The 21361-nt window shown below is 34.4% G+C and overlaps 1 protein-coding gene across 10 annotated transcripts in view; it reads left to right on the plus strand.

Annotated features, from left to right (window-relative positions):
* VPS13B (vacuolar protein sorting 13 homolog B) overlaps positions 1-21361 on the plus strand; it is a 422306-nt gene that overhangs the window by 193187 nt on the left and 207758 nt on the right. For 9 of the 10 annotated variants that reach the window (XM_015617450.2, XM_015617455.2, XM_033512357.1 and 6 more), the window contains 2 exons: positions 4870-5017; positions 17329-17456. In XM_015617450.2, the coding sequence (XP_015472936.1) occupies positions 4870-5017; positions 17329-17456 (276 nt within the window). The remainder of the gene's footprint in view (positions 1-4869; positions 5018-17328; positions 17457-21361) is intronic. The other variant, XM_015617453.2, reaches the window with a different exon arrangement.

Raw genomic sequence — 21361 nt, forward strand, 5'->3', positions numbered from 1 at the left:
AATCCAGATTTCTCCTTCTTTTCCTGAACATCTGCACCATGGAAACTGTGTATCCCAATTCAAACCCAAGAATTTTTCCTCAGCTGTGTAGGCAGATGAAAAAATCAGTCATTAACATCTTTTTTTTTCTTCAACTCTGCTTTTTCTCTGCTCATTTTCTCTTTACTATTATCTTAGGAATTTTACTGTTATAAAATCCTTTTACTGCTTTATGGAAAGGTCATCATGAACTGAGGGTGATATCAATCTTGATGGTGTACTTCAGGTGGTACTTTGTTCAGAAGTCTGCATCAGAGATCTCCCTGGAATTTTTTACTAAGATGAAATAATTTTATCATTATGACTTGATCAATAGACTCTTATAGAACAAGTAGATCCTTTAAATTGTTCTGTCTTAGAATGACTTTTGGAATATTGCACATACTTGATGCTTTAAGAGCCAAATAATGATAATTATTTGATTCTGATGATGAGTGGCAGTGAATGAATGACACAATGTAAGAGGAAGTTTCAGTACCCAAATTTAGGATTATTCCATGTTGCAGCAAAGTTGGACGTTGGAGGCAGTGCTGTGTTGCCTTGTTTTTCTCTTTTACTGTGAAAAAATAGCCAGAAATGCTTTGATAAAACAAGCGTGTTTCTGTAGTAAACACAGTTATATTCTTGGTGTGCAGACTTCTCAAATTGTAATAGATATTGATCCCTGATATTGCTTGCAGGTCAGAAGCACTGTATTTATCCTTATTGGGATCTGTCCTCTCTTACATTATGGAAGGCATTTAAGTTTCTGAAGGATACAGAAATCAAGTTGCTTCTTGCTTAAGGAGTTAGAGCTACATAGAACTCAAACCTTCTATCTTCTTCTTTTAGAGGCCCCTTGAAAGTGCTGATGGAATGCTTTCATCAGTTGGTGAAAATGAGGGGTTTGTTGGCTGACACCAGTCCATCACATAGGTTTGGAAATATTTGGAATCAATCATCAGTCTTTCATGTCAGCAGAACACTTTTACAATACTTGAAGTGCCTACTTGAGGCAGTCATAGAATTTCATCTGAATTAACCTGCCAGGAAAGAAGGTGGTTTTGTGTGCCAAAAGCAAGTCTTTTTACTTAGCAATTAATTTTAATTAAAGCAATTTTATTAATTTGTTTAATTTTAATTGGGAACTATGCCTAATGCCTTGCTTTTTTGAACTCTCTGAAACAATCTGGGTGTAGTAGTAATCTTAGAAATCAAAACAATTAATATGACTGGATAGACAAGCAGCAATTGCATTTTCATGTCATTAGAACTTGTTGCAGGGTAGACAGGGTGGATCCTCCTTGCTGTCACAGCTCATTCTGGTACAGTTTGGACAGTCATGTAAGCAAATGTAAATATTCTTTTCTGAGCTAGTGATTGCTTGACAGTGATCTTAGATGTTCAATAAACACCATGTCTTGAGCAGAGCTGCCATCTGTCTCCACTCCAAAGACTTCATTGATTTTTCTTCCTGCTTGCTGGTTGCAAGCTGCTGCACATGTAAACATCGGTCCATGCGCATGCAGCACCCACTGTGTGGGATATCTGGGTGTAGTACCATGTCAAGGACAGCAACTCAGCTCTGGGCTCAAGCTTTTGAACTTGACATTTCACAACCCAGTGATAATATCTTGGTTCCTATCATGGAATGTTCTTTTGCCTTTGGTTTGTTATCAAACAAATGTACAAAGGGATATGTATATCCCTTGAGTGAAAGTTATTAGTCTGCTCACTTGTTCAAGTTTTCATAAAACTCATTTCTCATGCTCCCAGATCTGCCTACAGTCCCTTCAGCCTCACATTTATGTGTGAAATTAGAATTCAGAAATAAAATATTTAATTACAAAAAATCCCAAGGAAAATAAAATACTAATTCACCTAAGGCAAATTAATCCTCTTCATAGATATTTTACCTTTAGTTAGTTGGCATGTCTCCACATAAATCAGGAAATACTTGGCCTATTGTATTTTTGGGAAACTGTGTTTCAGCTATTATTCTTCCGAGCCTTTCTCTGGTTTTAGATCTTTATAATTTCCAAAGTTATGTTGACCCTATACTATAGTATGTAGTCAAACTATAGTCTGAAGTAAAAAAATTAAAAATTGGTATCTGTTGATCTATTTGCATGTTTAAACAATATATATGTGTGTGTGTTTTGTGTACACATACTTAACACGGTATGTAATGTGTCAGATTATTTGTGCCAATAAAAATTAAATTTAGAAAAAGGTTGCTTTTCTGTAGTTTTTCAGTCACTGCTTACAAACCTAATTGTAATAATTGCATTTGAAAAGTAGCAACCTTTCTTATTTTGAATTCTGTGAATTATTATTTTAGTATTCTGTATATAATTGCCACAAACTTTATTGCATTGATAAAACTGTCAGTATTCTAGAACAGAATCTGATTTGACTTTGTGTCAACAAAACAGTCTCATAAATTTCATATAATAAACTGACTTTCCCATACTGCTGTAGTTCCAGAAATTTGTTACATGTTCTTTATCTTCTGTAACACTACCAATTAGTGACCCAATCTTAATCCCAAGTAGGTGTATTTAAGCTTTACTACATCATCCTTTATAGCTGGCTTTTTGGATTCTTGTGATGAAATGCTTATGATACCACTAGCCTGCAATGTCTCCTTTCCCACCAGATTCATCTTCTCCTACAGCTGTGGGGCTCTTGTCATCTGCTATTTCCCAAGCCACAGTTCCCTCATCAGTTTGTGGCTAAACCCCAAATCTTGATGATCCTTTTCCATCTAGTTCAACACTGATCTTTCATCTTCTGGATTCTTTTAACCGGAAATCTTTTGCCAAAAACCTGACAAGATTGCACTGGGCGTCATCAGCAGCAACATCAGGCTTGATTTCAGTGAGCAAAGATAAAACAGCTGTTTCATTGTCCAGATCAGCACTCAATATTTGGTCATAATTTTTTCCAGCTTTATCTGGCTCTGATAGCCTTGATGTTTTTCACTCTTTGTCTAGTAGTGTAACTTACTAAATTTTGCTGATCCATTTCTTAAGTGGATCAGAAATTGATACAGCTTCTTCATGGAGTATTTCCATCCTATTGTCTTTTGGACTGTCCTGTACTGTCAGCATTAATTCTTCAGAAATTCTTGCTTCACTTTGGCAATTCAATGTTCTTGCAGGTTACATCCAGAATTGCCAAATCATGATTCAACAGTTGCTGTCACGAAAGAGCTGCAGATGGCTATACCTTATGAAAGTTGTATCAGATAAATTGTAAGATTTTGAAAATAAGTGATGTAAAATGTCTGAAGAAAGTTCACAAAATTTCAGATCCTCTCCCTGTATGCAAGTAGGAAGTATTTCTGTGGTGTCAAGGTTGTCTTTTGAAAGCTGAAGGGGATTTTTGTTGTTGTTATAACTGGAGGGTATGCCAAGGTAGCATGTTACTGTATTCTAGAAAAACTTTTTAGTGCTTCTGGAGTCAAAGCTAATGACTGTACATTAAGAGGGAGGAGGACAAATGAGAGTTCTGTTTGTCATTGAAATTAGTATTTTTCTATTAACTTTGCATACCACCGTATATATAAATTGCTTTCAATGGAGTAGGATTAAATAGTTGATTGTCTTATTTTAATTTACTTTTATAGTGGAAAATGGTGAAGGCGTTTGGAAGCCATTCTCCTTCAATTAAATGATTCTTCTGTTTGTTTTGGGGTTTTGTATGTGTGCACATATTGCACACTGCTTGATTCAGTGATCTGTTTTCTATTGGAGAAAATTTACAAGCACATTGCCCGCCTCACACGAATTTGTTTCCCACAGAGATTCCTAATGCAATGTGTGAGGTTTCTCATTACGCAGTTATATGGATTACATTTTCACTCCAATACGAACAAAATTAAATTACACAAAAATTAAGATGCGTGTAATCCTAATGTCTGATCTTCAGAAAAAATACTTTGTCATCTTTAAATGATAACCGTCTGCAAAATCAGTGGTAGAGATATTCTGCTTTTGTCAACTGGGATGCATCTGCAATTTACATAGCAGCTGATGTTACAGCAAAATGTTAACTTAAAATGTTAATAGCCAACTGTATAACAACAATGAGGATCAAATTGTTTTTAGTATTTTTGTCTTTTCTTGCTTGCATTAATAAAAAAAGTAACAACAAAGCAGATAGACTATTCATTTGTTCCAGAATCCATGTGGATTAATACACATCACTCTTTTCTAATCTGAAAACAAGGATGCAGTCTTTCAAACTTTGTTTTAATGCCTACAGTTTTGTATTTTTGTATATGTCAGCAGTTTTACATTTTGAGCCTCATCTCATTTATTGATATGCTTGAAAGTCACAACAGTTCAAAATCAGTAGCAGTTACTTAAATATTATATTTAAAATTTGGAAGAAGCACGATTGTGTAGAAATACTAATACATCCTTTATTTTGAAGTTTAATTATGGTTAATAAGTGTCATTGGGTCTTCATATCTGGTTAAAATTTTCCAGTTTCCATTAAACATTTAGATAATTATTTTACTTTGGTCATCAGCCAGGTTTATGCCTATGTTTTTTGGTTGGCTAACAACCATGGTACTCTAAGTTAGTTTTATTTTATTTTTTTGTTTTCATAGAGCTTTTCCTCAGACTAACAGGACTGAAATAAAGAATTGCAATTGCAAATCTGAACGTAGCATCTAATTTCAATTTGTTTTCAAAATATTTGTGCTCCAACCAGTGTTTCAGGTTGTCTTCTATACATTTCCAAATACGTAGTTTAAAACACGTTTCTCAAGACAATGCCATAATTCTATGTTAATATGTTTTGAGTTTTAGTGGTTCACAAGGTACTTCTTTTTTCTAGCAGTCTGTAGGAGCTGTTCCACTTGGTGTGTCAGTAACTCGAAAGAAAGAGGATGAAGCATCAGTTGGAAGTGCACCTTTGGCAAGGCAGCAGTCAAATCAAGCCTCTGAGTATGCCAGCAGTCCTGTCAAAACAAAAACAGTAACAGGTACATCACTGAATTGAAACTATCCATTCTGCATTTGCAACCTCCCTCACTAACATGTCCCCACAACAGAACGGCATCAGCTGTGTGCAAGTACTATGGAACAGCTTTCAGCTTTAGAGAAATTAAAACGTTTAATTAAAAATAATCAAATATATAATTTTCAAATATATGTTTATTTTTATTCTCATTTTTGTTCAGTGCTGTCTTTGCAGCCCTGATAGTTTAATGTGACATATTTTGTAAAATGAGATAAAGGAGATCTGCTTTCAATAGAATATCTGCTATGCACCTTGATATGTAGTCCATAATTTTGTCAGACTTCACACTGTGATTAATCCCTAATTTCTAGTCAATCTGTTTACATTGCTTAAAGTCTGATATCTATGAAAGTCAAGATTTGTGCATAAATGGTTAAAATTTACTGTTTTCAAAATCACTCACCCATAGAAAGTGCATTTGTTGGCACTTCTGCTTATGGAGTTCAAGAAATTATTTGTTTTAGGAGTATTTTCTGGCCACTTAAGAGTCTAAAGTGAAACATCATTACCACTAATCAAGATAACATGGTTTTCTTGGAATTTCCATTGTATTTATTCATATGGCACTCTCTGCAAGTAGTAAAGTAGGTGGTCATCCAAAAAAAATTACTATCCAGCTGAGACCTTTAGTGATCCTTGTGAAATACAGCAAGCAAATTCTCTTTTCCTTTGCATTGATGTTTATTTCCAGATTATCACGAAGCACTTCAAGATGTTGTCTGCTGAAACTAAGATTACAGTCTTGTTCATTAATGGTAGTTAAATGCTGTTTTGTGATTAATAGGGGCTAAAAACCAGAAAATCTTTTTGCTGAATATTAGTGGGTTGTTTTACTGGTAGTAAGACAGCAGATTAATTTTGAGAACTTACATTTCATTCATGAATATCCTTAATTTTTACCATTTATCTATTTATTTTTACAATTCATTTATGCATTTCCTTTTTTTTTACCTGTGATGAAAAGATGGTACCAAGCATATACTTCTTTTAACTGTATTTGTCATTTGTTCTACTTTTATCAACATCATAAATGGTATTATTTGTTTCTTCTTGATGTTAATTCTGCCTGCAAAGCACAAAGGTGTTTCACTAGAAAAACTTTGGTTATTTTGAATATTTGAGATTCAAATCCAGCTATTTGCATGAATAAATTCAAGATTAGTTTTTCTTAATTTATTTAACCAGTTTATAAAAAAGTAAGCAAGTAGTTTGAAAAAATAGCTTTGTACTTGGATTTTGAAAACTGGTGTCCCAGTCCGATACCTGCTTAGCATAGTAGCCCTTTTAGTTCTTCAGTATTTGTTATTCTTCACTTTGAGTATTATCTTTTCTGATCACATCAGAATATTCTACTAAAAGAAAACATTATTGTTCAAAATCTAGAAATGCCATGGATGACAGTTTTACTTTTTTGGGGGGTTTTGTGTGTGTTAGAAATAATAAACTGAAATTATGAAGTATAAAAAATGTCATAGAAGTGGGGTTTCTGTACATCTCAACTTCCTCCTTTTTAGTCTGAAGTCAATATCAAGATCTGTTTTCAGTTGCACATTGCTGCAAAAATGAAAAGTTTACTTGTAGATTTCATTTTTTATCTGCCACTTACTTTACTCCTTCAGTTTGTCCAGTAAGTTTAGCCTAGATGCTGAGGATTTTTTGATTTTAAGTAGATATTTGGTTTCTCTATAAACAAGTTTGCAGTATAGAGTTTGATACTATGAAATGAGAAATGATGGTGTTAATTCTCTCAAGAGATAACATTGACTAAGAATTTTATTTTTTTTTTTAATTGGAAGCAGTCTAAGAAGAGACTATTGAATTTGGCTTCATTAATTTTCAAGTGTTAAAATTGTAGAAAAATACTATTTTTTTCAAGTGAAGCTACATACACATATCAGAGGGTCTACTAGGTTAATTTTTGAGAGGCAGTGTGCATGACACTAGTGCTACTGGGCTGAAGAACAGCCTGCTCTTATGGTTTAACCCCAGCCAGCAAAGCAGCCACTCACTTACTTCCCCAGTAAAAAAACAATGCAGAGACTTGGAAAGATGAAAGCTGGAAAACTGTGGGATGAGATAAAGACAGTTTAATAGAGAAAGCAAAAGTCCTGCACACAGGCAAAGCAAAACAAGGAATTAAATCAGTTTCCCATGGGCAGGGAGGTGCTCAGCCATCTCCAGGAGAGCAGAGCCCCATCAGGTGTAACATTACTTGGGAAGATGAACTCCATCGCTCCTAACATCCCTCTCTTCCTGCTTCTCCCAGCTTTACTTACTGAGCATGATGCCACATGGTCTGGAATATCCCTTTGGTCAGTTTAGGTCACCTGTCCTGGCTGTCTCTCTTGCCCCCCAGCTTCATCAGGGTGGCAGTGCTTGAAGCAGAAAAGGCCTTGGCTTTGTGAAAGCCTTGCTCATCAATAGCAAAAACATATCTGTGTGATTGACCCTGTCTGTGTTCAGGACAAATTCAAAACACATCCCTCTACGAGAAACAGTGAAGAAAATTACCCCAGCCTAAACCGCCACACTTGTGTTTTAAAATGTTTATCTATTTGTTACAGTCTGCACATAAAATGGTGGGTATAATATAGCTGAAATATGTGATATTTATGTGCAAAAAGTGTGACTAAAAATGTAAAATGAATGTCAAAGAGCAAATGCCTTGTAGAGTAATGAAATTAATTAAAGATATGCTGTCTACTTCAGTAGACTGCACAGATTTCTCTTAATGAAAAAGAGTCATGCCCTGCTTCAGTGCCATGCAAGCTTGCTCTGTGTAGAGTCTCCTGGAACTTCATGTGATGCTGGAGTCTTTTTCTCTAGTTTTCTTATGCCAGGTTTGTCAAAATTGGCTTTGTAGTGGAAAATTCAGGGGACAATAGAAGCTAACACATATTTTGTGTCACCAAAGTAAAAGGTCTTTGATTACAAATCCACCAGTTAGAGGTTAGAAAAGGTTGAATGGATGCAAATTTGAAACGTGAAATCTCATTCTCAGAGAAGTTCCAGTGTTCAGACAGTTCCAGAATTCAAACTTTCTTTGAAAATTTGTTTCTTTACAGCTGTATAATATGTTGGAACATGAAAGAGTGACCATAGTTTATTAAACTAAAAATAGAGTGCCAATGATTCTTCTTTTTAGTTTTTCTGGGTCCCTCTATCCCACCGTCTTTCACTTTTATTTCCTCTCTTTTAATTTCACCTACTTTCTGCCTGAGTTTTCTTTCATTATTTCTGTCACGTTTTTATAGCAGGAATACCACACTGATTATAGATCTAGGACATCTAATATTACCAATTCCACAAAAGTATTCTTTTGTAAGAGAGGCACTGTGCCTTGCATACCTCATTTTTATTAATCATAAAGGCTATAGCTACACATGTTCCAAGTTGTCAGAAAACTGAGATCTTACACTGATAATATGTACATATGCATGGTCTTTGCACATTGAAAGAGATTTTATCTTAAAATCATGCTGTTCAGGTGGTGATTTTGAATTAATTCTTTCCAAGTTTAGCAAGTATTCAGCAGTCACTCCCTTGAGAACTGCTAGGAACCAACCCTATGTACTAAATCAATGCAGTTTGTAACCACAGCTGTAAATTACTTCAAACATTGATGTTGATTTCAGTTTATTAGCTAATAGCTGCTGACACCTTGCCAAAAATGAAGCATGGGAAAAGAGCAAAACTACTATCTATGTGGTATCTGTCTCTGAAAATCCAGGGTTTCTGTTCTGAAGTCTCAAATTATAGTTATTTATAAATCTTCTTGACCACAGAGGCTTCACAACCAGAATAAGATAATAGAATATATGATTTAAATCCGACATGATGTGGCTGTGTACAAGGAAGGGGATAAAGAATATTAAAAAAAATAAAAAGGTTAGGTCTGTTTTTCTGTCCACTTCTTCCATTCTCAGCAATTCAGCAGTTCCATGTTTGTTCAGTGATTCACAGACCTATAGCTGTGCATAGACCCAGAGCTCTCATGTCTGGATAGAGGCAAAATGATTGCTGTATTTGTGTGTAATTCTGTAATATATCTGACATACTTATGCAAGAAGATAGTATGGACTCTAATAGATGAATAGGACAATCATTGAAAGCTGTCTTGGGCACACTATTGAATAATGATTTAAGCCCATGTGTCTGTTCTCACACATTTAAGATGTGTGCTTGTTCATTACTAAAATAATCTGGAATTTTCTTTCATATTTACAAAATGATTCTAATTATATTCACTGTGTTTGAAAAATATAACGTTCTCCATGACCAAAGATGAAACTGGGTGTGGGGTTTTGTGGTTTGGATTTTTTTACTGCTTCCTGGTGAGGTCTTTTTTTTAGCCACGACAATGAAATATAATTTCCCTAGCATCTGCCACGATCTGATATTTATCAGTTTGGAAGTAACCATGATATCACAGACGAAAATTGAACACTATTTTATGAGGTGTAATCCAGTGACTATGGCATAGAATTTTTCAGTAACAGTGGGAAAGATGTGCTCTTAGTATGAAGAAGGCCTTTAATGAAAGAAGCTACTTTAGAGAGGTTGAAAAAGTTATTAATTTTTTGTCACTCAGCATCCTGAAAGCTGACACTTTTTATAGCCAGAAAACAGGTAAGTAAATGGAGTTTAATGTGTCTTCTAAGAAGACATGAACTTTCTGGTTGGAGTAAGCTCCATAACCTGTTATGAAAGCAGCTGAAAACTGAATGCCATGTCCCATGGCTGAACATACACTTGTAAAACAAAATTTCGCTGATCCCTGTTATGCAATAGCGAGGTGTTTGCTCATGGTACAGGTGGTGACTGCATTTCAGCTTTGTCATGGGTGTATATCAGGCCTGCAAAAGCAGGCAGATGTTTTTTATTGCTATGTCTAGCACCTGAGTTCTCCATTTTATAGTGTGATGGACAGATTGGAAGAGCATTTGCAAAAGAGAATTAAACAGTGTTGGGTTTGGAGCAACATTTTTCATAGACCAGGTCTGCACTTCACACAGCAAACTCGTCTTTTAATTCCACTACAAATTCAGAATTCATTTCAAGTTCAAAGCTGAGACTAGAATCCAGCCTTGTTTCATTCTGCAGGAAGTGTAGGTGTGTTGTGTATGAGGATGTGGATATGGAGAGAAAAAAAGGATATAAAAGCATGGATTTTGGAAAAATCCTTGGTGTTTTGAAACAATAATATGTTGTTCTTTGGAATTATGTTCTTAAAGAGAAATAATTAAAGACTTTGAAAGCTTTATGAATGCTGTTATACTTAGTTTACTATTTGTATTTCAAGTAAATGTAGGATGGTGTCATAACAAGAAAACTGAGAACATTTGTCTTAGATAGACTTTCATGTTTTCTGTTCTGTATAAATCACCTGAATTCTAATAACAACAGAGCTCACTTTGCCAATTTCTTGCTGGTTTACCCTGCTTACTTATTTCCCCAAAACTTGTAGAAACATAGGATCTTTGAAATATTTACCCATTTGAATTTAACCAGCAAATACCTTAGGAGTTATGAGACAAGCAAACGAATTGCATGCATATGGAAGGAATATAGGATTGCATAAGCCTTTCCATAGGAAACCAGGCAAAGAAAGATCCTCATCTTTCCTTTCAATCATTTCTTAACATTTGATAGTGTAGATATAATAGAACTTGAATTGCTTGTTAGGTATTTACTGTTACTGGAATTTCTTGGGGTTTATAGGAAGTGTTAGTAATTCAATTTTGAAAGCTTTACTGAAGGAATTCTTAAAATTCCTTCTAAGTATACATGAGGTATTTCTGAACCACTATTAAATACCTTCTACATAAAACTGAACAAAGGACAAGGCTTTAAATTTAGACACATCCCTATTTTATTTGGACCAGCTGATGCCAGACAAACAGATATCTTTATTTGAAGTTTTATTTTAAGTTAATAAAGTTTCTACTGAAAAGTTCCAGTGTAGCAGAATACGACCTGTACTTAGCAGAACTGAATACAGTCACTGATTTTTGTTTTTCTTAAAGTCCAACTAGAATGCATAGTTAGATTCCTGCTAAAATGAGCTGTTGGAATGCAAAAACCTGGCAAATGTGAGAGAAGTCTGGCTGGTGAGAAATCAGTGGATTATCTGAAGTATTTGAATTAGTAGGTCACTATTTCTGCTCAGTGAACTGAATGATTATCGTTTATTCATGCCTACTATGAAATATATGACTGATGATTAATTTGGGAAGATGAATGAAATTAAATAGATGCTAAATAGTTTAAGTAAAATACTTGAAGGAATAAAAAAAAATCAGGAATTTAAATCTGGTGGACATTTACCTAGGGTTCCTGAAAATACTAAGATTTTTATAAATGGGCTTTAGTTCTTGAATTATTTAAAAGGAGAGTGTCTAGGCACAGGTGATTTATAGAAAGTTTTAAATATCTGGACAGTTACATATCTGTATAAAAAAAATATTTTTTATGAGTTTTGTCAGCCAGTAAAATGTTGAACATTTTTGTTATGGTGGCATGATTTCTTCAGTTCACTCTGTGGATTTCAGAAACATGAGTAACTCAAAGCCGATATAGTATATCAAACATTCTTTCTGTATGAAGAAATTCCATGTTGAGAGAGAACAAATGGTTGTTTATTTTTAGATTATATTTATAAGACTAAGGAACTTTCTGTGTATTTTTAAAAAGGCAGAGTACTAGGCAGAATTCCACATTTATCAGAACTTAATGCAGATCCAAAAGCTGAAATTCTTACTTCATGGTATAAATTGTATTTGGAATGGTAAGTGATACTAAGATAAATTCAGGCGTGGATTTTTAGATATGAACACACAAACATCACATTTTTGTAATTACTAATCTAGTAGCTCAGTTTGGCCTCTGAATGGCTGGTTTTGATTTGTACAAAAGCGTCAGTCCTCTTTTATTTATGTTCCCAGAACTAAATAGGTATTTTTTGCCAGAAGTAGTGCAGCAATCATTAGGAATTTGGTGGGAGAAAATGCTGACCATAGACATTCCCTAGCCAACATACACTTTCACACAGAAAGATCCTTTCTTGTTGCACAACATTAATATCACATTTGTCTTTGTTTATTGACATATGTTAAAAGCCTCTGTGTTTTAACTCTTATTCTGCTGTTAACTCATTGGGTGAGCACACAAATGTAGTCCCTGCACCTCTCTGCTGCCATTTCACTGCATGTAAGGGACTTGCTCTTATGAGTTGTCAGAGACTGTGTCACTCAGTTATTATCTTGATAAAATAATGTATTGTCTGCACTGTTAATAAAGTAGAATGCAAAAATGCTCCAAGGACAGTAAAGAAATTATTTGTGCAAAGACTATTCAGTATGCTGGCAAATATGTCACATATTTTCATAAGCTTAAAAGGACTTCCTGGTCATTTAAGTACTGCTTTTATTCTCAATCATTCTGATGGAGAGTGTAAACTTCAAAAAGTAATTAGCATAGTCTCTTTTTAGAAAATGAATAATTCAAGTATAATTCATCCAAGAATGGGCCTGTGGGGAATAATTTTTCTTATGACACCTCAAAAATAAAACGTGAATATTAGTGAAAGACTTCTGAAGGGTGCTGATAGTTCAGAAAATATTGATAAATTCAGGTTTGAGCTTCTCAAAACAGAGAAGCTTTAATTAACTTTGAAATGGAATGGTGGGAAAAGTAGTGCATTAGGATTGGAAGTATTTTAAAAATAATTCCTTTGGGCTTTTGAAATTTCTTGTATTTGAAAAATACTTTCATATTGAATCACTGAACATAATTGTTTAATGGATGTGTATTACATTGGGAAAATGATTTCTTTGGCTGTCATACATATTTACACAAAAATGTGGGTGATTTGTAATGCCTTCAAATATCTTTATAATTACATATGCTTAGTTCTGTTTTGTTGCAAGTATAAAAATACAGAGACTTGTGAGAAAAATTGGAAGACAAACCTGTGGACAAACAAGCTTTTATGCAATAAGTTTCACCTATTTTTTTGCTTCTATATAGTATTTTACACAAAAGCAAAAACATTTACAAAAAAATGCAGGTTTTTAGAAGGTGATGGCTGTTTGGGGTTTAATTAGGGGGTAGTTTTGGGAATTTTTACATACAAAGAAAACAATTCATCTTCTGTTAAATATATATATATATGTAGGCCATTTTGATTTTTTAGAGGTTGTTTAAAGTTTGAATTTTCTCCTCCATGGAATTTTGATCTCATTTCTAATCCTTTTGACCCCTTGATTAGTTCCTCAGGGTGTTGGGAATTTCCTGCAAACACCTTAGTGTTTTTGGGGTTATTTTTTCATGGAAAGACATACCTAAATGTTAAGGAAATCCCAGTGAGTACTTTGATTCCATCCAGACTGGTTCCAAATTTAGTAGAGGAAAAATCTTCCTAGAAAAAGAGTGATGTAGTAAGACAACACTTTCCTCTAATTTCTTTTTTTCTTCAATGTGTTTTGCTGTCATGGCCTCTTGGTAACTGTGGGCAGTCTGTAAAAGCATTTTCCTCAGTGTGGCTCCCTTCCGGTGTGTGAGAAGCTGTATGACAGATGATGTGATGTTGGAAGGAAAGCTTACCCAGCCTGTTGAGGTCATGGGACAGAAACATTCTGAGTAGGGTCATGAGATGTGATGGAGGAGAGAGTCCTGCCGCCTGCCTGCCTGGCTGTGGACCTGTCCTGAAGGAGGAGTGTGCTGGGCTTTTGGGCATCATTGAAAGTGGATTTGGTGGCAGCAGGATAACCTTTTCCAGCCAGAAAGAAGCTGCTGCCTTCTTAATGCATGAGGGATTTGAGACACACAGTGGAACAGGAAAAATGAGTCTCTCTCGTTCCAGAGAGGCTGAGACCTGTGTGCCACACAGAAATCCGGAATGAGGTACCTCCCTTCAGTTTAATTGCTACCTCTAAGGCGAGAGGAAAGCATGAGGCCATCAGTGCCTTCAGATTATCAATATTCTTCAACTCAGTAGTGGAAGTCTCTGATGTGTGGGCTTTTCTGCACTGATTTAATTAAGGAAATATCCATTTGTCCCAAATCACACCTCAGAAGTTTCCTTTGCCCTTTTCTAATTTCTTAAGTCACTGAATATTAATAGCACATTTTCACAAAACTTCTTTTTATTTTCAAAATTTATTTTCTGGGTCAAAGTCCTACAAAAAAAGTCATTCCCACTAGGCTAAAAATCACAAAGAAGGAGATATTTGTCTATATAAGAAATACACTTTTAACTGGAATTTATACCTGTAGGTCTTGCTTGGTGGCATCTCCTACAAAGTGAGTAATTTAATGATTAATTTTGCAGAACTTGGAACTCCCTCTGTACTTTAACAAGAAATTGGGAAAGGAGTTACTCAATGAGTCCTTTTTTTACACTTTTTTAAAGTCTGTTCATTACCAATGTGTTCTGAAATTGGCAAGTGTGGCAGCTTATGTGTGATTGATGTGGTGCATATGTTTGCAAAAGCACCAATTAAACAATAAGGAACAAAAGATAAGAGTAGGAGCATTTTATCTCCCTGTAGACTGTTTTTTTTTCTTAAAATTCAACTGGTATAACCTGAAGCAGTCCCCATTCTGGTGGGCATTTTTTTTTCCCCTCATCAGTTTGAAAGTGTTTCATACAAACCATATTTTCTATCTAGCTATTGCTGACTGGCACCTGGGTTGAACACAAGACTGATGACATTGCCAGGAAATGTTTTGAGGTTTTCAGTTCAGTAGTAGCTAAGTAGCATAATTATTTTAGGGAATTACCTTCTTACTGAGCCAGATGAGATTGATCCAGTCTGCATGTTTACTGTAGAGGACTAGCCAAACACACATGGTAGCCACACCTGACAGTGTCTTAGCAGTGTCTTGTCATCTCCTGATCTCCTTGCCTGATAGGGAATTAAGACACCTCTTTCCCAGCATCATTTCAGGCAAAATTCTGGGATTTACAGTACTGGGGGGGGGAAAAAAAGTACTACTTTCTTCTTTTCAGGAGTTACTTTGCTTGTTTCTTCTTTCTATTCTGATAGACTTTTTATTAATTTTCTGTTTCCCATGGTTTATGGTTGGATGGTTCCTTATCTGTCTGTTGGATTTTGAGACTTTTTTTTTGTTCTCTTGGTTGAACTTGAAGGGTTATAGCAAAGCTGCTTTTTATTGTGGGTATTCCTGGAATTTTGCAAATTCTAACTACATGTAAATGAAGAAAAAGAGGAGGTGCTTCAGTCAGCTAATTTTATTTTTAGTTCACAGATTGTTGTTTTTGGCTATTCCACTAATTGAGAGAGAATTAGCACTGTTTTTTTTCCTACAAATAAAATATGGGAGATTAGAACAAAACCTAGCTTTAAATACCACTCACGAGGGACGCACTTGTTAAGTGATGTAGGATGTTGATGGTCCCTGCTGAATGCATTGTAGAATATGTAGGTTTTATACTGTATTTATCTACTCATCCTGAACAGAAGCATCCTACCTGTGGAATGCCCAGAGTCTCACTGTGACTTTTTATGCCATTCTCACCCTTACCCACACTTGTGTTCTAGAGTTCTGTGCTTCACTGACTCTTACTTTAATATTTCTTGGTATTCAAGCTGTTCCTGAGTCTTACCTCGTAGTGTATGTGTAGTGTAGGGCCTGACTACACAGAAGACTGCACAGAAGATGGTCTGAATTGAGATGGGGTAATAAATTAAAGGAGAACAGCTATTTCTTGGTTAATCTCTTTGTTTTAACTTAATCCATTCATAACCTGGATGGAAGACATACTTCATGGCATAAAGCTGTCCATGTGAGATGTTAAAAAACAGCTATTGCACACTGCTTCTCCAGATGGACAATTTACATGTTTGTCTCTCCAGAACAGCTGACAACAAACAATCCTGAAATGTCACACTTTTTACACTCTCATGATCGAGTTTTCATTTCATATCCTTCTAACATATCCATAATTAGAGCCAGGAATCTCTGAGAGAACTAATTACACTGCAGCCATAAAAATCCTCTTTTACTCTTCGACCACCTCTCTTTCTAAATCTTTAGATTCTCCATCAGTTTAATGAAGCGAACTTTTTTTTTTAAGATGATTAGAAATACTATTTGTTGAGGGATTTCTCCAGATAACATTATTGATCATTGATGGGGAAAATGCCTCAAATTAATTCATCCTGTGACATTAACATTGCATTCTCTCGACAGAAGTTCACTACTTAGATATTTCACTTTTAATATGCATGTTTCATTGCATACTGAAGAACCAGTGATGCATATCAAGGACCGTGTATTTTTGCTTTCCTTAGTTCAGTTGAAAGCATAATTTTGTCTTAAGAATTTGTCTGTAATTTTTATGCTATAGATTCCTCCTAGCTGTAAAATTGGTAGATATAATTTGTCACACACTGATTTCAAGTTAGTTTAAATTTAAGTCATGAAGTCTTCATAATTTATTCCTGCAGTTTTGTCAGCTCAACAACATACAGGCCAAACCTAGAAATGTAAATAAGCTGACAATAGTTCTGTGGGTATCCCAAAACACAAGGAGGAGGATATTCTGTAAAACATGTCAGAGGGAACTATGCACCACTCACAGTCCTCATTTGAAGTTCTAATGTGCTTGTATTTAATTTAACATTTCTAAAACCTTTTCATGTTCATGTTATTAAATAACTAACAGTTTAAGGAAATGTCTCTTTTTATTAGAAAACATTGAATTTTGCTGAAATATTTCATACTTTATTACCTTAAAATTTGACAAAGTAAGAAAACAGTTTAATTTTTATGCCTTTTTTTGGAAGCATACGCAAATTTTTAAAGGGAATTTTTCAAAGAAAACAAATTAAAGGCTGTTATTTAATGTGGTCTGTCATTACTTACAATTTTAGAAAGGTGAAACCTTTAGATAACACTGGCAGCAATGTATATGAAAACCTCTTGGATTTCAATTGCATCATCAAATAGGTTATCACTTTGAAAACTGTCTTAATTTGTTAAAGTTAAACATTCTTCATAATATTTTCCTAGCAGTTCATGTTGAAAAAGTTGGAAAATTTAATTTTATTGTGTTGTATTTCTCACAAAGCTTAACTGGTGTAGTTGTATTGAGAAGTTTGATACAGATACATTGTTATTATGTGCATAGTGAGATCTACACAGTGAGAGACTCTTTCAGAATGTAAAGTAATTTTTTTTCTTTGCTATCAGTAAGTATATTATTTACTTAGATACTCTTTTCTTGACATTTTTTGTTTGCATTAGAATCTCGTCCTTTGTCACTCCCTGTGAAAACTGTGCTGAACTCATCTGAAAGCTGCAGAAGTCCTGAGGAAAGAATGAAAGAATTTATTGGAATAGTGTGGAATGCAGTTAAGTGCCTTACACTTCAGGTAAGATGAAAAGGAAGTGAAAAAACCCCTATGTGTTTCCAAACTTTATGATACTTTTTATGCATCCTAGTGCTTTTTATTAGAGGGGTTCTAAAGGAGCTCCCAAGTTTTATTGCTTTATTTCAGTAGTTTCTGAGAGAATAAAAAATAAAATAAGATTTTGGGTAAATTAAGCAAAGAATACTTTGGTTTTAAAATGTTAGGTTTTGCAATACTGTTTTGTATTTAAAGGGAAAGATCCTTCAAAAATCATATTAATAAAAATAGCTTGTCACGTTTTTCTGTATTATAAACACTGCAGTTAGATTTGAAGAATGTTTCTTTTCTAAAACTATTTGAGGAAATTGTGTACGATAAATACTTTCTTGAGGTGTATGATACAATTGCTGTTGTTACACAGTGAAGGCTCAGCAGCTTGCTCACCTACTTTTTCATGAAGGACAACTAGATGGCTGCTGGGATTAAAGCATGCTCTAGATTGTAGCTGCTGATCAGTAAAGGCAGAGTTCTGTGTAGCAGTATATATGCCATGTTAGGAGTCCAATTTAGAATTATTATAACCTGTGCCTTTTAAAGGCATTCATTTGATCAGTATTTTATGGTACAGCAGGATATTGTATCAATTTTTCTTTTTTAATTTAAAAAAAAATCATCAAAAACTGCCCAAAAAAGTCTTAATTAGAACTTTCGGCAAGTTTTTTTTGTCATTACTACATAAAGTAGTTACTGAATGCTTATTCTTTCTTCCTGTCAAGAAATATATTTACCTATATACAGGCTTATCCCAAAATATGTGTCTTGTCATTCATGTGTGACTCCTCTTTCATGTAAAAATTACTTAAAATTCACACTTTTATAAAGTTTAGAAGTTCAGGTTTTGCCTGAGCAAGAACTTGAGAATTGTCACCTGATTGTAGAACATAGTGAAGTTGAGGAGATGCTTTCCATTAAATCTGTTTAGTTTTCAGCCTTCTCTTTCATCATTGTTTCACGAGTATTTTGCTTGTTTTCCTTTCTTTCTTAATGTTCTCTCCACTGCAAATTAAAATGTCTAGATAAGATAGAGAATTTGTAATCTATTTGAAGGAAGCAGTGTATTTTTGTTATGCGTCTGGGTGGTACTTAGCACAGTGAGACTCCCTGTATAAATGCAGCTTACAGTTTGAGTAATAATAAAAGTGATAATATAATAATGACAGCGAAGAAGAGCTGGGTCCTTTATAAAGGGGGAAAACTAAATCAGGGCCATAATACTCTGCTCATACATTTTTCATGGTATGCTTTTTTGTGAGCAACCAGCAAATTGAGTTTCTTTTGAGGAATGAATAAGATACCAACCATGAAGTTTGTATGTTAGTAGATAAGAAAAAAAGATAGTGTTTCTTGCTGTGGAGATGAAAACTGATGACAGTGATAGGCAGGGGTTGACTCAAAGTGTAATTCCTAAATACCTCGCTGCTCTCACTTAACATACAGAATAGGGATCGTACTGGCAGGGGATTTTTTGAATTGGGTACTTTTGCTGGTGATTGAGGTTCTAGATTTATTTACTTTTTACAGGGTTATTTCTTTTGTAGAGTACTCATGCTTTCTATTTTCATCACTATGACTATTAAATTATATTTTTATAATTTTGTAGTTTTATGTTGACATTAATCACCCCTATGAATTCATACAGTAGTTTACACGCTTTGTTTCATCCTTATGCTTTAACTATGCTTTGTAAGGTATTTGCCAGTACCTTCTCAGAAGTTTATTACATGTTACCAGAGAAACATTTCAGCAGACTCTAAGGAAGCGCTGCAGGAAAGTTTGACAATGTGCTGCCATACAAATGTGCAAGTTATTCCTTGTGAAATATGAAGGATTTATAGATCTGTTTGCTCTTCTTTTTACTTCTATTAGTAGTCCCTATGTCTAATTTATTTAAATATGGTTTCAAGACACAAATGCCAAATATATAGCTTGATTCTTTTAGTACCAGCCCAAACGGGAAATTTGTGCAAGGCAATGTATAGAGGGTAAGAAAATGAGTATCATGACTCTGTATTTCAAATCAAGTGCATACTATTTATTTCATTAAACATAATGTGCATTTTATTAAACATATATAATTATATTTAAATTACAAGTTCATACAGATTTTCTATATTATTATTTGGCATGAAAAAGGAAAATTTCTGGAATAATTTGTCTGGTTAAATGCTGGAGCATTTTGACCCTGTGGCTTTTTTCCTAAAGCTAATTTTCATGTTCCTGGATCTTTTAGTTACATGATCGTAGAACAGGAAAGTCTGTAGTTGTCATCAGATAAAACTGAACTTCATAACTTAAAATCATCAAAGGATTATTCTTTTAGTGGAAGTTAGAGTAAGTAAATGTGTTTGGAACCAAAGTAACTGGAAAGTTTATTTTGGATCCAAAGCTGGTACTTGCTTAGCCCTAGCTCTGGCTTGCTTCTGATAGAATATTACATGAAGGTTTTATGCTTTGGAATTGTGGTAACCTATTAGTATTTAAGTGAAAAGACTTTCATATTTAATTATAAAACGTTGGTTTATTATTTAGTTGTTTTAGGATTTTATATGCAGCCTTGAAGTCTTTTTGGCAGTTACACTGTGTATGAGAGTAATACTCATTTTTCACATGTTCTTCATACTAATAGTTGCTAAAATTGTGAAGCAGTATAAACACAATTATTTTTAATTGGCTGTTAATGCTGAATTCCATTGAGAACAATGAAGGATCTGTATTAAATGTGAATTAATTAATGAGTAATGTTGTAACAAGTGCCAAGTACATAAGAATGTAATTGTTACATATAAAACTTAGGTATGTCACATGCCTTTAAATATCCCCAAATTCGTTTGAAAAAAATAAATCCTTTTCCTGAAACCACTGAAAAATTTATTTTCTTTAACACACATAACTTGTAAAACTTTTTGACAAAGTGAAACATAGAAAGGCAAGAAAAGATTTGATAAGATTTTTGTTCTTTGAACTGTGTCATTATCCAGGTGTCAGGAAGAGATTCTGTGATTTGTAATTTAGCAGTTACAGCAATCGGCAGTTATTTGGCAACTATGAGATAGGATTATTTCTTAAGTTGGTTAGTTACCACAAACCAATAAAAATTTGTGGTTTTGATAACTAAATAAAACCTTTTTAAAAGATTTAAAAGCTTTCTTAGGAAATAATAGGTATACTGTGAAGCACAATACACTGTGGTCAAAGAAAATGTATCTGGTCCTTATTATGATCATTTCTATGTGCAGGTAGCCTGCTCTCTTAGTTATTTTACTTATGTGTCCTGCTTTCCATTTATAACATTTTTACTTTTGTCTACCTTCAGAACAAGCATTTCTGTTCTGCCTTTTAAAATTGTAACAAACACTACATGTCTGGCTCAGTCGCAGATGGTCTAAATGGTAGAATGAATCTGGATGTTGGAGGCTGGGCTATGGTCTTACAATATTGATCACACCAGAACCTGCACATGAGATGTGTAAGCAGTGGTTTTTGCAGCTTGGGGGTCATTGCAAGATGATATTCTGTACCCAGAAAAACACGTTACCTTTCTGCTGAGAGCGTATGAGAGTTGATGACTAATTCAGAGAGAGGCATCTTCCCTGGACAGACACCTTATGCAAGCATCACCTTATATAAAATCTTCTGTGCCTCTGATTTATGTAGCTGTAAAATGTGAGCTACGAAAGGGAATCTTCTTATGTTATCACTACCATGAAAAGCAGTAAAGACTTGAACAACTTGTTCCTCTTCATTGCACTTTTGGGGAGTCGCTTTGTTTTCTTCCCTCCAACCCACACTCCTCAGTTAGCAAGACCTAATTTTTTGGCAGTATTTATTTCACTCTTCTCTCTAGTGAACAACATTACTTTTTATAA

This window comes from Parus major, chromosome 2 (genome assembly GCF_001522545.3).
Source record: "Parus major isolate Abel chromosome 2, Parus_major1.1, whole genome shotgun sequence".
In the NCBI taxonomy this organism is placed as follows: Eukaryota; Metazoa; Chordata; class Aves; order Passeriformes; family Paridae; genus Parus; species Parus major.